The sequence below is a fragment of the Cnephaeus nilssonii genome (genome assembly GCF_951640355.1).
Source record: "Cnephaeus nilssonii genome assembly, chromosome: 12".
Classification (NCBI taxonomy): domain Eukaryota; kingdom Metazoa; phylum Chordata; class Mammalia; order Chiroptera; family Vespertilionidae; genus Cnephaeus; species Cnephaeus nilssonii.
In genome coordinates, this window is record NC_137083.1 from 59,187,879 (window position 1) to 59,201,189 (window position 13,311).

The window sequence follows — 13,311 nt, forward strand, 5'->3', positions numbered from 1 at the left end:
AGCCAGGCTGGGAATGGCCGTGATAAAGTGGATGTTTTGGGGCTGGTGTCTAACGCAGGTGCCTGTCTCCCCAGCGTGATCTGTAGCATCACTGTAGTGGCAGCTGCAAGGGCGTCTGGGGTATTGACTCCATCCTGCCTGTCTGATGTGTAGAATCATCCTGACATAGCCCCATGAGATCGCTGACATACATCTATAGCATAAAACAAAGTTAACTGTGACACAACCAGATAGGCCATGTGGGGCAATTGAGAGTTCAAGTGGGCAGATCTGAGTTTTTATCTGAGCTGTGTCTCTTACTAGCTCTCTGACCTTGGGCCTTGATTTTTCTAGTATGTTATTTGGGGCAATGTTATCTCCAGTGTTGTTGTGAGGATTACATTTATATAAAGTATTCATAAATCTTATTTTTTTCTTTTTTTCTCAGTTGTATATTTCATGCTGAAACCAACTGAATGGATTAGACAAAAGCATCAGATTATTAGTAGCGATTCCAAGAGACCCTCCTGTCCCCCTACCCAACCTGAAATATGATTTAACACTGTTTTCAGCAAACATCTTTCCAGTACCTATTGTTTTAACCACTCTTACGTTCAGGTATTAGGGAGTGTATAACACTGGTAATATTAAAAAGATAGATGTCCACAAAACGTTTTTATCCTGAAATGGGCAAGAACCAAGAAGCATTAATACCTTGTATTTCTTTCTATAGTACTTTAGATTTCAAGGTGATTTCACATCCATTCTTTCACTTGTTTTTTTGGTGTTTGTTTGTTTATCCTTACCCGAGGATATGTTTTACTGATTTCAGAGAGAGAGGAAGAGGGAGCTACAAGAGAAACATCAATCAGTTGCCTCCTGAATGAGCCCCCACCAGGGATGTCAAGCCCGCCACCCAGGCATGTGCCTGACCGGTGCACAGGATGACGCTCCAACCAACTGAGCCACCCAGCCAGGGCCTCTTGCTTGTTTTTGATGACAGCCTGAGATGTAAAGAGAGAGAGTTTTGTTCTCTTCATTTTAACAGTTGAGAGAATTGAAACCCAGGGAAGTCATGATGGTAAATTTAACAACTAGACCAAAATATACCTTGCCATTAAAACAAAAAATTTAGAAGTAGTGTTTGACTTTTGAGTTGGGTGCATGAAGGTGCATCCATCATCCACTAATACAGATATAAGGCAATGAGGGAAAATGCGTACAGTAATCATGAATCAAAGGGAAACACCATGAAGATCAAATTAAGTAGTTTGTACTAGAGGCTGAGGGTAACCACTGGGGGAGTGGGATTGCAAAGGGCAAGCACAGGTGTAGTTCCTCACGGCCCCATTTTAAATCTTCGCCAGAATGGCCACAGGGAGTTCTATCAGCACTTTGTGCATACTCTTCCTCTGATACCACCTTTTCCTTTTTCTCCTTGTCAAGTTAGTCTGAGTGCTGTCCCCAGCGCTCCCGTTGTCAGAAGAGTCTCTGACAGGACATCTGGTCTTGGTCATCTACTGCAGTTCCTGCCTGGGCCCCACCCCTTCTTATGTTGCCTTGTTACATCCAAAGAGCAAGCTGGACACGCCAACATAGAAAGCATTGACCATGACAACAGCCCATTAGGTTGCCTTGTCCATTTCCGGTGTAGTGCATGAGTTTTCCCCTCGGGATAATTCCAACAGCCAAGTCCACTCCACTTTTAAATGACTCATAAGATGAGGCTTTCACTGCTGTCCTTGGGGCATTGTTCAGAGACTAATAGACTTTAATGATAGGAAGATTTCCGGATATTCCTTAGCCTTACTTTTCTCCTTTCTTAGTCATCCACGGATTCACATCAGTCTTTTTTCAGCTATTCTTGAACAGTTCCTCATGGGTTGACAGGAGACCATTAGACTGCTACTTCCAATATAATAGGTATGTGTCTTCACGGAGGTAAAGAGAGATTAAATTGCTATAATTATTATATCAAAGACTTAAAAGCTACTGGCCAGCTAGATGAGATACAACATTTAAAAAATATAGTCTATCAATTGGTAGACTTCTTTGTCTTTCATTTCTCATATCTGAAATGAAAGCCTCATGGCTTTCTAAAAACTCCCCAAGATTGAACTACCTGTTCTTTACCGTTAAAACCCTATTCCCATTCAGTCTTCATTCACCTACCTTACAGGAGACTGGAAGGGAGGGGGAGGTGGGAAGCCAATAGTAATTGCCCACTAGTGGCCCAAATGTGCCCAGGTTCTGTATATAAAAAAGGTGTGTGTGGAAAGGGCTTGCTCCCAGATCTACATTCCTGTGCTCCGTGGGACACCCCACTCACTGTTCCTCAATTTACTTGCAGAATCCAGCTCCTGGGGGTGGGGGAGGTAGTGATTGTAAGCATTCCAGCTCTCGTCTCAGCCCGGATGATATTGACAGAACCCTACAGAGCCAGCTGGACTCCTGGGAGCAGTCTCTGTTCACTGGAGGGTAGTTTGTGGGAAGTGCTGTAGCCAACACCAGCCTGGTCATGGCGACCTGGGCTTCACTTGATTCCTTGGGAAATGAAGTGTTTGAACTAGGTCAGTGGCCGGCAAACCGCGACTCTCGAGCCACATGCGGCTCTTTGGCCCCTGAGTGTGGCTCTTCCACAAAATACCATGTGCGGGCGCACACGTACAGTGCGATTGAAGGAGTACCCTAATTAAGTTAATAACAATGTACCTACCTATATAGTTTAAGTTTAAAAAATTTGAACTTAAAATTCTCAAAAGAAATTTCAATCGTTGTACTGTTGATATTTGGCTCTGTTGACTAATGAGTTTGCCGACCACTGGCCTAGGCGATGCGTGAGGGCCTTTCTCTGGTATCTAGGGCGGTTCTCCGTCCACGTGTGAGAGCAGGAGGCAGTGCGCACAGGCACACCTGTTGGTGAGCACTTTGATGTGAGGAGATGTGGCTCGTGGGTACCAGCAGCATCCCTGCTCTGGGGGCCTCCAGCCTGCGATTCTGCTGTCAGCCGGAAGCTCTCACCCAGGAAGCACAGATGCATTTCCCATCGGTCTGCCTGTCGTCTGGCCTCCCCCAGCTGCACCCTTTCCTGGGAAGTGGTACACCTGTCAGCCCTGGGGAAGCAAGGTGACAGAATGAACTTGGGAGGGAGTGAAAACAGTTTCCAAGTCTCTCCTAAGCCAGTGAAGTGAAATATGGGAATCTCAGCGCTGCCTGGCAGAGTGTAGGCTACAGGCTAATCAAGTGCATTCGGAAATGCAGGCCGAGTACCTTAGCCACCCTAGGCCCCTCTGGACTGCGATGGCTTTCACTCTGTGTGCCCTGGGTGGTGAGGGATTGTGAGGTCAGAGCAGAAGAGCCAAAGAAAGTCCAGGACAAGAAGCAAGGGCCAGACCCAGGAGATGCCCGGAGGACAGAGGCAAGTGGAGCCCGGAGGCAGGTGATGGAGGCCAGGCAGGAGTTGATGAACCACAGCCGAGGTTGAATTCAACAAGTGGGCAGTAGGCAGGCAAGCAGCTGGCTGAAGAAGGAAGCCCCTCTGGGGTCTGTCTGTTTCCCGCTGACCTCTCGTCCAGCTGTAGTAGGAACATGGAGTCAAGACCCTGATAAGTGAGATCCAAACACGAAGTTACTTCATCCAAGGCTAGCTCCTCCAGTCCCGGGTTAGCCTCTGGTTCCGAAGCCCTCAGGCTCGGTACACATGGAGGAGGTTCCTGCGTCAGAACGTGCCAGCTTTCTTAAAGACAGTGTAGTCTCTCTCTAGCTTGGATTGTGTTAGACCAGGGCTCAAATACTGCCCCATTATTTGAGTATGAAGAGGGCCTGAAAACATAGTGGTTGTTATCTCTTTAGAAATCAGAATTCTTGAAAGAAAAGCCTGGTGCCAGAGCAGGCTGCACTTTATCGTCATTTTCAGACCAACTATAAATTACATGCAAATGATTTGATAGACTACAGGCTGGTGGAACTAGACAGACCGCAGATCGTGTAACCTGATCGCGTCTTTTCACTTGGAAAACTCAGCGCCCGGAGTCCCAGTGCTGTGTAGCTGGGGCGGAGTGCAGAGCAGAACAGCTCACTCCTGTCGCCAGACCAGTACACTCTTCCCTGCAGTATCGGGTCTCACATGCTGGTGAGCATCTCAGTCACCGGGGATTTTATTTAAAACGCGCACGCCTGGCCCTGTCCCTGGAAATTCTGATTCTGATCCTGGACGTTGGAACTTTGAACAGGTTCCACAGGTGACTGTCCACAGAGCTGGAGCCCACTGGCCTGCACTGCCCTGGAGACCATCTTTTCGAGGCTGTGCCCAGTCTGTTCTCTCTTTTGGGAGATGAGGAGCTGCCCCTGCCTGTCACTGCTGACCTGGTCTAAGCAGTGGTCTGATCAGATGGATCCTAGGTTCAGCCTCAGGAACAAATCAGAAGATGTCTTGGACAGAAGGCGGGAGCCCCTGAAAAAGAAGTTCTCCTCTCCCCTGCCCTGGCCATTGAAACTGTGGTGCCCTGGCTGAGGAGCCACGCCCAGTTTTATGGGCAGGAGGGAGGAAAGAGGCTCCCAGCCCTGGTAACCCAGCGCCCTGGCCAGCCCACATGGTGACTGGACCCTCACTTGGCTCCGCTGCTTTAGTCGCCCTTCTCGTCCTCTGCGCCCAGGACCCCTGTCCTGTGCACTTGCTTTGGATGCCACAGACGCCCACCCTCGAGGAGCACAGAGATAAAGCTGCAAGGTCGGCTTTCGGGGAAGACCTGCAGGAGCAGGTTTTTAAAAATATATATTTTTTATTGCTTTTTGCAGAGAAGAAGAGATAGGAATAGAGAGCTAGAAACATCGATGAGAGAGAAACATCGATCAGCTGCCTCCTGCACACCTCCTACTGGGGATGTGCCCGCAACCAAGGTACAATGCCCTTGACCAGAATCGAACCTGGGACCCTTCAGTCCACAGGCCGATGTTCTATCCACTGAGCCAAACCGGTTAGGGCAGGAGCAGGTTTTTATTGTGTTCGAGGGCTTCTTTATCAGCACCACCTCCTGGCATCCACCAGATGTCCAGCCGGGCTGCCCGTGCTCAGGGTGACACAGGGATAGTCCAAATAGATTTCACGTCCTTCAAGGTCACCGCCCTTTGAATTTGGAGCCACATCAGAGCAAACTAAATTCCAAACTAAAGTGTTAGCCCAGCCCCTTCTGTCATGGGAATCCTTTTCTAAACCACTTTCTGAGAGTAATGGTTGCTTTATGACCTTTCCTTTTTTAAAATCAGGATTTAATAGAAGAAATACTACCATGGTAATAGACTTTGATCTTTCTTAATAGGCATTTCTTTTGTAGTGCTTACCCTGCAGGTTAGGACTGCAGTTAGTGTTGTGTCTGTTGTGGCAGCCAACTGCATAAACAGTTCATTACTTGTCACTTAATTTGAATATTACGCAGAGCATTATCATGGAAGATGTGGAACAAGGTCCAGGCATAGAAAAGTTAACTCGTGTTTTCTCCAAAGCAGGAAGAAAGAACAGCCCTTGCTGGGGGGAATCAGCCCACTATTGGAAACAAAATGAGTTAGCTAATCAGATCTTCAGGTGTCAGGAGTAGTACTTGGCGCACCGGCAAAGCTCGCTTTGTGCTTCTCCTGAATTGAATTTATCGATCACTTTTGCTTCTATCTCACAATCGTCTCATTCTCTCTTCACCACTTGCTCCATTCTCATGTCCCTCCTTAGTAAAACTCGGGTGCACCCAGGACCTGTTCCCCTTTTGGATTCTCCGTGACCCTTTCCCTGGAAGCCTTCCTGCTTCCCTACCCAGCTTTAATAGGGCTTTTGAAGTGTTGGCGAGACACTGGGGAAGCTCAGCCAGAGACTGAATGGTATCCTTTATAGAAAAAGAAAACTATTTTATTCTCTTTGTGGCGATTGTTTAGCAATCCAGGGTGGCCACAAGTTCCTCCTAACTATATAGTGACAGCCAATAGCCAACATGCCGCTGTAATTCAGAAACCAGTTGACAAGATTACTGTGTGACAGAACTATTGGAGGAACACAGTTAAGATCGTTTTAGTAAGTGGAATTGGCACACAGTCTCTGGTCTCCGGGCCCTGCTCTGTCTGACCGTGGGAGCTGCCGTGTTCCTTCCTGGGCAGCAGGAAGCAGAAGGAAAAGAGCAGCGTTGATGCGAACCCGGGCCTCCTTTGGAAATTTCCTCAGCTGTCTGTTAGTTAAGGGGTTTCTGCAGGCCCCAAACGCGAATGATGAACAAATGCAAGGAATTTCTTTCTATACATTAAGATTAAGTCTTAACCATTCCTTAAATGATGGAAGCAATATTTTATAACTTGCAGATATTCTCCCCCTTCTTTGGGGGATTTCCTATGTTAATTTATGCGGTGTTGAAACTCAGCCCAACAGCAGCTGCTTACAGAACCCATACAGTGATTATAGGAGGGCCTATAAAGGTGGCCACTACTTGGCAGACCCTGCCAGGCTGGGGATCCCTTCACCCAGAGGCCCCGGGTCTGGATGTTAGCAGGTTTCACTGCAGAGGGTGATAGAGTAACAACACGGAGTGTTTTACCTATTCATTTTTTTAGAAATTCTACTTGACATTGTATTTGTTAATGTCTATGACGGAAGGGAGGCGTTTAGTACCACCTCTACCCTCCTTGGTGGCAACTGAAGGCAGTTTGACAATATAACGTGTTTGTAGACCAGCCCTGGAAGACACAGGTTTGCCCCTCATGTCTTCAAAGAATCACCGTGAACCGGCTGGACTTTAAAGCATGTATCATGGTATTTTGTGAATGCGAGTGCTTTTCTGTGTCTCCTGTTTGTTCAGAAGTGTTCTTCTAGTGTCTTTATGTCAGACTGGCCCATTGATCTCCACACCAGCTGGGGCTACCTTGTCTCTCTTAAGGAGAGTCTGACATTCTTATCACCACCTGAATTGGCTGAAAAATTGCCCTCTGTGTTTGGTTGGGGTTGCAGGGACAAGAACAGTAAAAAGATCCCCAGATTCTAGAATAACACTAACTGTTGCTTTAATTATATTGGGGTCACTGCTGATTATTTTGCAACAGTTGAAAGACGGTACATTGTGTTAAATAAAAAAAAAAAAAAAAAAAAAAACTTTCATGGCCAAGGCTTTATCAAAGGAAAGGGTTATTGAGCCAGATGCTAGCCAGAAGAGGACCGGGTCCTGGGTAACACGTCCTCACCATCAGCAGCAGGCTGGATGGAGAAGACAAAGCAAGTCCGCCGTCCTGGAGTCGGTGGGCTCTTTTATATATGTGTGGGGTCTTGCGGGAGAAAGGTGTGATTTGTTTTGAGACAATTTACATTGACTACCGATAAGGCAGACGGGAAAAGATGAAGTGGAACAGTGCACAGTCCGTAAGAAGAAGAGATACTTACTACTTTTGGTTGGTTGTGGGCCACAGTCCTGGAAGTTCACGCACATGCGAGATGGGGTGACTGGTGGTCGCAACGGAAGTCAATTCTCAGCTCCACCCTGCACAGGAATGTGAGCAGTCCACTATTAGCTATCCCACAGCTGTGAGGTGGTGAACACACTTGTGTTTCTCTCACTCCCAGCCGCTGTGATTTAATTTAGAACAAATCAGAATTTTTCTCTTAATTATCACATGGCCGCCGCTATAACCATAAGATCTAAACTGTAGAGCGAGGCACAGCCATGTCATCTTGACCAGGCAGACAACAGCGTAAAGTTCCCATTGGCAAGTTGAAGAAAGCAGTGAGTGTATAACCCCAAAATGTAAAACGGCTTCATTCATAGAGTAATCGTTTCCGTTAATAACTCAATGCCCATAGATGGGCTCAGTATAGATCGGCTTTATATTGACTTCCGTTTTGTATTAATAAATAATGTTGTGGCGAGGGTGTCTATGTATCTAGAATTTATAGTTTCCAGTCCATGTAGTTGGAGAGAGTTGCACACAGATCAAGCCACAAGGGGGTTGGGAGGATGAGGACAAATGAGATGCTATGATATGTGACATTGCCCGGTCTGATTCTTCATGGTAGGTGCTCAGTTTTTAATTTTCCCAACAAACACAGAGCTTCTCTGAATGGTGGGCTCGAGAGGAGCCTCACAGTCAGGTGTGGTTCCATAGCACCGACCTCTGCTGAACAGTATTTGACCTGGTTTGCTTAGTCCTTCCTGTTTTCTCTAGATGCAGCTAGCTTTTCTGATTTACTTTCTTCTCGACCATGTCATTGTCTCTTTTTTTTTAATTCTTTATTGTTGAAAGTATTACGTATGTCTCTTTTTTTCCCTTCATTGCCTTTCCTGACCACTCCTATGTGAGTTGTCTCCACACTAGCTTGCCTGCTTTTATATCTATTCTTCTTTTGTACCCCGTGGGCATGGACTTCTTAGAAACCTGTAATCATTGAGACTTCAGGGTGAGCCATCCTGTACTTTTGTGACCAACACACTTATTTGTCCTTCCACTCTTTCTGTTCTGCCCCTTTATTTCAATCTTTTTTTCTTTACCTTAAATCTTTATCTCTAAAGACCTTTGACCTCTTTTCCCAAGCCTACACTTCCTTCTAGGCATTTCCATGAGGTCATTCCAGACACACAAACCCCAAACTTAAGTCATATTCCTCATTTCCAGTGTGTCTCCTCTCACTGATTTCCCTGTTTCTCTTGGTGACACCACCAATCTCCCTGTCACTGAGGATCCACCACAACTTAGTTCTCACCCCCTCTTTTTGTTCCGTGTTTTTATGGCTCTATTTCTCATCCCCACCCTTGTTTGGTTTCTAATCTGCCTCCTCCCTGGTCTTTCTTCCTCCAGACTCTCCTCTGTTGGCTTCATTATGCTCAGGGTGTCAGGATAACCTTCACTCTGGGCCCCTCTTACATTTGTGGTATATCCTGCGCACCCACCCTTTCCTCTAGCCAGGCCTGTCTCTTTCCTCCGGCCTCCGTACATACAGGTTTGTTCCCACCTCTAAGTCTTTGCACTGCCTCCCAGCCTGGCCTGTCCCAGCCCTACCCCTTTTCTTTTTCTCTATATTCTGTCTGTACTGCAGGATCATTGAGTTGCCTTTTCTGATTGCTCAGTACAGAGCTGGCCTCTCCTTGGCAAAACCACTTTCCTGGAAGAATACACAGGAAACCAGGAAACAAGAAGGAAAAAATTGCATTTGATTGTGTATTCTTTTGTTCTTCTTGAATTTTATACTGTTTGTGTGTATTACTTATTCAATAAAATAATTTTAGCACATAGTTAGCAAATATGTTTAAAAATCACAAGTAATTACTCTGTGTCACACCTTAGTTTTCCATGAGCATGTATATTGGTTTCCCCATAGCACCTAAGTCAGTGCAGTGGCTACCTGGTAGGAGCTTTGTGAAGGGCTGGATAGAAGAGATGTGGGAAGAAGACATGAACAGATTAGAGGCAACCTTGGACCTGACCTAACTTCTTCTTACTGAGTAATTTCAAAACAAAAGGGGAAAAGATCATTCTTGCCTTTTTTTAAGATTCTTACGAATAGAGGCTATATACCTGGCTCCAACTGGTTATAGAGTTTTAATCTGATGATTAAGAATTCTTCCTGGCTAGGATTTATATATAGACAATTCTAAAGAGTCATAAAAACATACTAGAGCTAAATTCAATAAAGATGCAGGATACAAAATTAACATACAAAAAATCAGTAATGTTTTCTACATATTAACAGTGAATAGTCTGAATAAAAAAAGAGAGATTGGTCACATTTATAATAGTATCAAAAAATAAAATACTGGCTCAGTGATTGAGCATCGACCTATGAACCAGGAGTCACGGTTCAATTCCCAGTCAGTCAGGGCACATGCCCAAGTTTCAGCTCGATCCCCAGTGTGGGGTGTGCAGGAGGCAGCCAATCAGTGATTCTCTCTTATCATTGATGTTTGTCTCTTGCTCTCTCTGCCTCTCCCTTCCTCTCTGAAATCAATAAAAATATTTAAAAAATAAAAATTAATAAAAAACAACAACAAAATCATAAAATACTTAGGAATAAATTTATTTTCACCAATGAAGTGAAAGATCTCTACTCTGAAAACTACAAGACATTGATGAAGGAAACCAAAGAAGACACAAATAAATGGAAAGCTGTCTTATGTTCATGGATTGGGAGAATTAAATTTGTTAAATGCCAATACTTCCAAAAGCCATCTGTAGATTCAGTGCAATCCCTATCAGAATTCCAATGGTATATTTTTTTTACAGAAGAAATAAAATCCTAAAATTTGCAAAGAACCACAAGACTCCCAATAGTCCAAGCAATCCTGAGAAAGAAGAATAAGGTAGGAGACATTACAATGTCTGATTTTAAGCTTTCCCACAAAGTTATAGTAATCAAACTGTGGTACTGGCATAAAAACAGACAGGTAGACCAGTGGGACAGAATTGCGAGCCCAGAAATAAACCCAGCATGGTCAACTAATATTTGACAAGGGAGCCAAGAATACTCAATGGAGAAAAGACAGTCTCTGCAATAAATGATGCTGGGGAAATTGGTTATTCACAGATAAAAGAATAAAACTTGACTCCTCTCTTACACTACTTACAAAAATTAACTGAAGTGGATTAAAGAATCAAATGTAAGACCTGAAAGCATGATACTCCTAGAAGAAAACATAAGGGAAAAGGTCCTTGACGTGGGTCTTAGTAATGATTTTTTGGGAAACACACCTAAAACGCAAGCAACACAATAAAAAACATTAAGTGGGACTATATAAATCTGAAAAGTACAGCAAAAGAGACCATCAAGAAAATAAAGACAGCATATGAAATAGGGAACCATATATCTGATAAGTAGTTAATATTCAAAGTAAGTAAAGAACTCATACTACTCAATAGCAAAATATATATATATATATATATATATATATATATATATATATATATATATATATATATATAATAAATGGGCAAAAGACCTGCATGGACAGTTTTCTAAAACAGATGTATGAATGGTCAACAGGTAGATGAAAAGATGCTCAAATCGCTAGTCAATAGGGAATTACAACAAATGCTGACAAATATGTGATGAAGAGGAAACCCTTGTGCACTGTTGGTGGGAATGTAAATTGGCTCAGACATTATGAAAAACAGTATGAAGATGTCTCACAAAATTAAAAATAGAACTACCATATGATCCAGCAATTTCACTTCTAGGTATATATCCAAAGAAAATGAAATCACTTAACTCGAGAAGAAGTCTGCACTTCCATGCTCATAGCTGCATCATTCACAGTGGCCACGGCATGGACACAACCTTGGCGTTCATTGATGGAAGAATGGATAGAGAAGTTGCGATAATATACAATAGCATAATGTTTAGCCATAAACACACACACCTAGGAAATCCTACCATTTGTGAGAACAAGGATGGACCTTGAAGGCATTAGGCTAAGTGAAATAAGTCAGAGAAATACAAATACCATGATATCACTCACATGTAGAATTTTAAATAACACAGATCAGACTCATAGAAAAGGAGATCAGATATGTGGTACCATAGGCAGGGACTGGAGAGAGGTGGTCAAAAGGTCCAGACTTCCAGTGATGTAACGTACAACATGGGCACGAGAGTGAACACTGCTGTATGCGGGAAAGCGGTTGAGAGAGTTCTCATCACAAGGAGAAATTTTTGTTGTTTTCCTTTTATTGTATCTCTGAGATGATGGATGTTAGCTAAACCTATTGTGGTGATCATTTCACAGAGTATATAAATCAAACCAGTGTGCTGTGCACCTTAAACCTTATGCAGTGATGTACGTCAACGACTCCTCACCTGCAAAAATAAGTAGCTAAATAGAGGGTAGGGGATGTTTCTGCAACATTTCAGGAACACATACCTGGATAGCTTTGCTCAGCATCACAAGCTCCAGAGCATGTGCGTCCTGCCTGCAGTGGGCAGAGGTTCTCTGTCGGGGAGAGAATCCCGTCTTCAGCTGAGAGCTTTCCTCTCAGAACCCTTGGGGTTTAATCTCTGCCACCCCCCACCCCCCCACCCCACTCCCAGTCCCTGTGGCCACCAGAGATGCTTCCATACATTTCAAATGGCCGAGGCAGTGAGATGGCACATGCACTGCCCGGCCTGCCTCATGGTCCAGGCCGTTGCCCCCCTCGGGGTTCAGCTGGATGTGGGCGGGAACGGTCACTTGGAGACTGTACACGGCTCAGCAGTGGTGTCCATTAAAGGCAGTGATTTTGAGACCAGGAGGTGTATGCCTTGCTTTGTGTGTTTTTGACGTCTTTCTTTGGGAAACAGTACAAATGGTACTAAGTCCTTGCTGCCGTTTTCTGGTCCCTCCTTCTAGGGGTAAAACTTACGTTTCCTCTTTCTCTTGCAGAGCATGATTGAGAAGGGAGGATAAAAGCCGATTTCAGAAGAAGCAAAACTCCGTCAACGTTGATTCCAGAGGTGGGACATATTTTTTCCTTGTAAGAAAGTAACCTGTTTAGAGAAAAGCCGATGAAGAGAAGCACAGGGAGCAGAGTGAACAGAAGCGCATCACAGTTATTCAACAAGATTGGAAAGCCGAGGCCTCGCTAGACCAGGGATCAGCCTCAAGGAACACGCCACAGTGTTAGTAACGCCGGCTGTGATGACAACGAGAGGGCAACCCTTTCTACCTTTCGTACTTTCTGTCCCACTTTCTCTTCTGACCAAGCTCCATCACTTGGTGAACCTCCTCTCCGGCAAAGCTTGGGAGTGGGGCCAGGGATGAGGAGAGGGAGTGGGGAGGAGATGGCAGGATACCTCCATCCAGGCCCTCGGTGCTGGTGGAGTATCCAGACTACATGTTGGGCTTCTGCTTCCTTTTTCCCTTGACTATATAAGAGCTGTTTCATTTTAACTTCTGACGATCATGTAAAGAAGACAAAAAGGAGAGAAAATGTCCCTCTTTTACTGGAATAATGTTTATGATTAAAGTGAAATAAGGCATTTTTTATCAACATAAAGGCAACCTTGGCTTATACAACTGCTTCTCTATCGTGAATACTGACACCTGACTTCACTCACTATCAATAATAAATTTATTTTCTGACAAAGACTGGCATTGCAGCCCGGGCCTCGTGTGCTTCTTTCCAGGGGTTGGATGGTTATGCTTATGGGAACTGAGTTGATTTATATTGTTATTAGTTTCCATGTGTGCTGTACCTTTCTTCCGAAAGCTGCAGAGCCTCAGCCACGCAAGCGCTCCTCGGGACTTGCCTCGTGGTAGGCAGGTGGGTAGGTAGGTAGGTAGGTAATTAGGTAGATAGGTAGGTAGGTAGGTAGGTAGGTAGGATGCAGTAAGAGCTTTACAA

General features: G+C 44.6%; 1 protein-coding gene across 1 annotated transcript in view; it reads left to right on the forward strand.

The window, feature by feature from the left end:
- Positions 1 to 13,053, forward strand: part of CHCHD3 (coiled-coil-helix-coiled-coil-helix domain containing 3) — a 273,184-nt gene extending 260,131 nt beyond the window's left edge. Inside the window, exon 8 of the mRNA XM_079786590.1 lies at positions 12,351 to 13,053. Coding sequence (XP_079642716.1) covers positions 12,351 to 12,374 — 24 coding nt within the window. The 3' untranslated portion in view covers positions 12,375 to 13,053. The remainder of the gene's footprint in view (positions 1 to 12,350) is intronic.
- Positions 13,054 to 13,311: the final 258 nt, after the last annotated feature.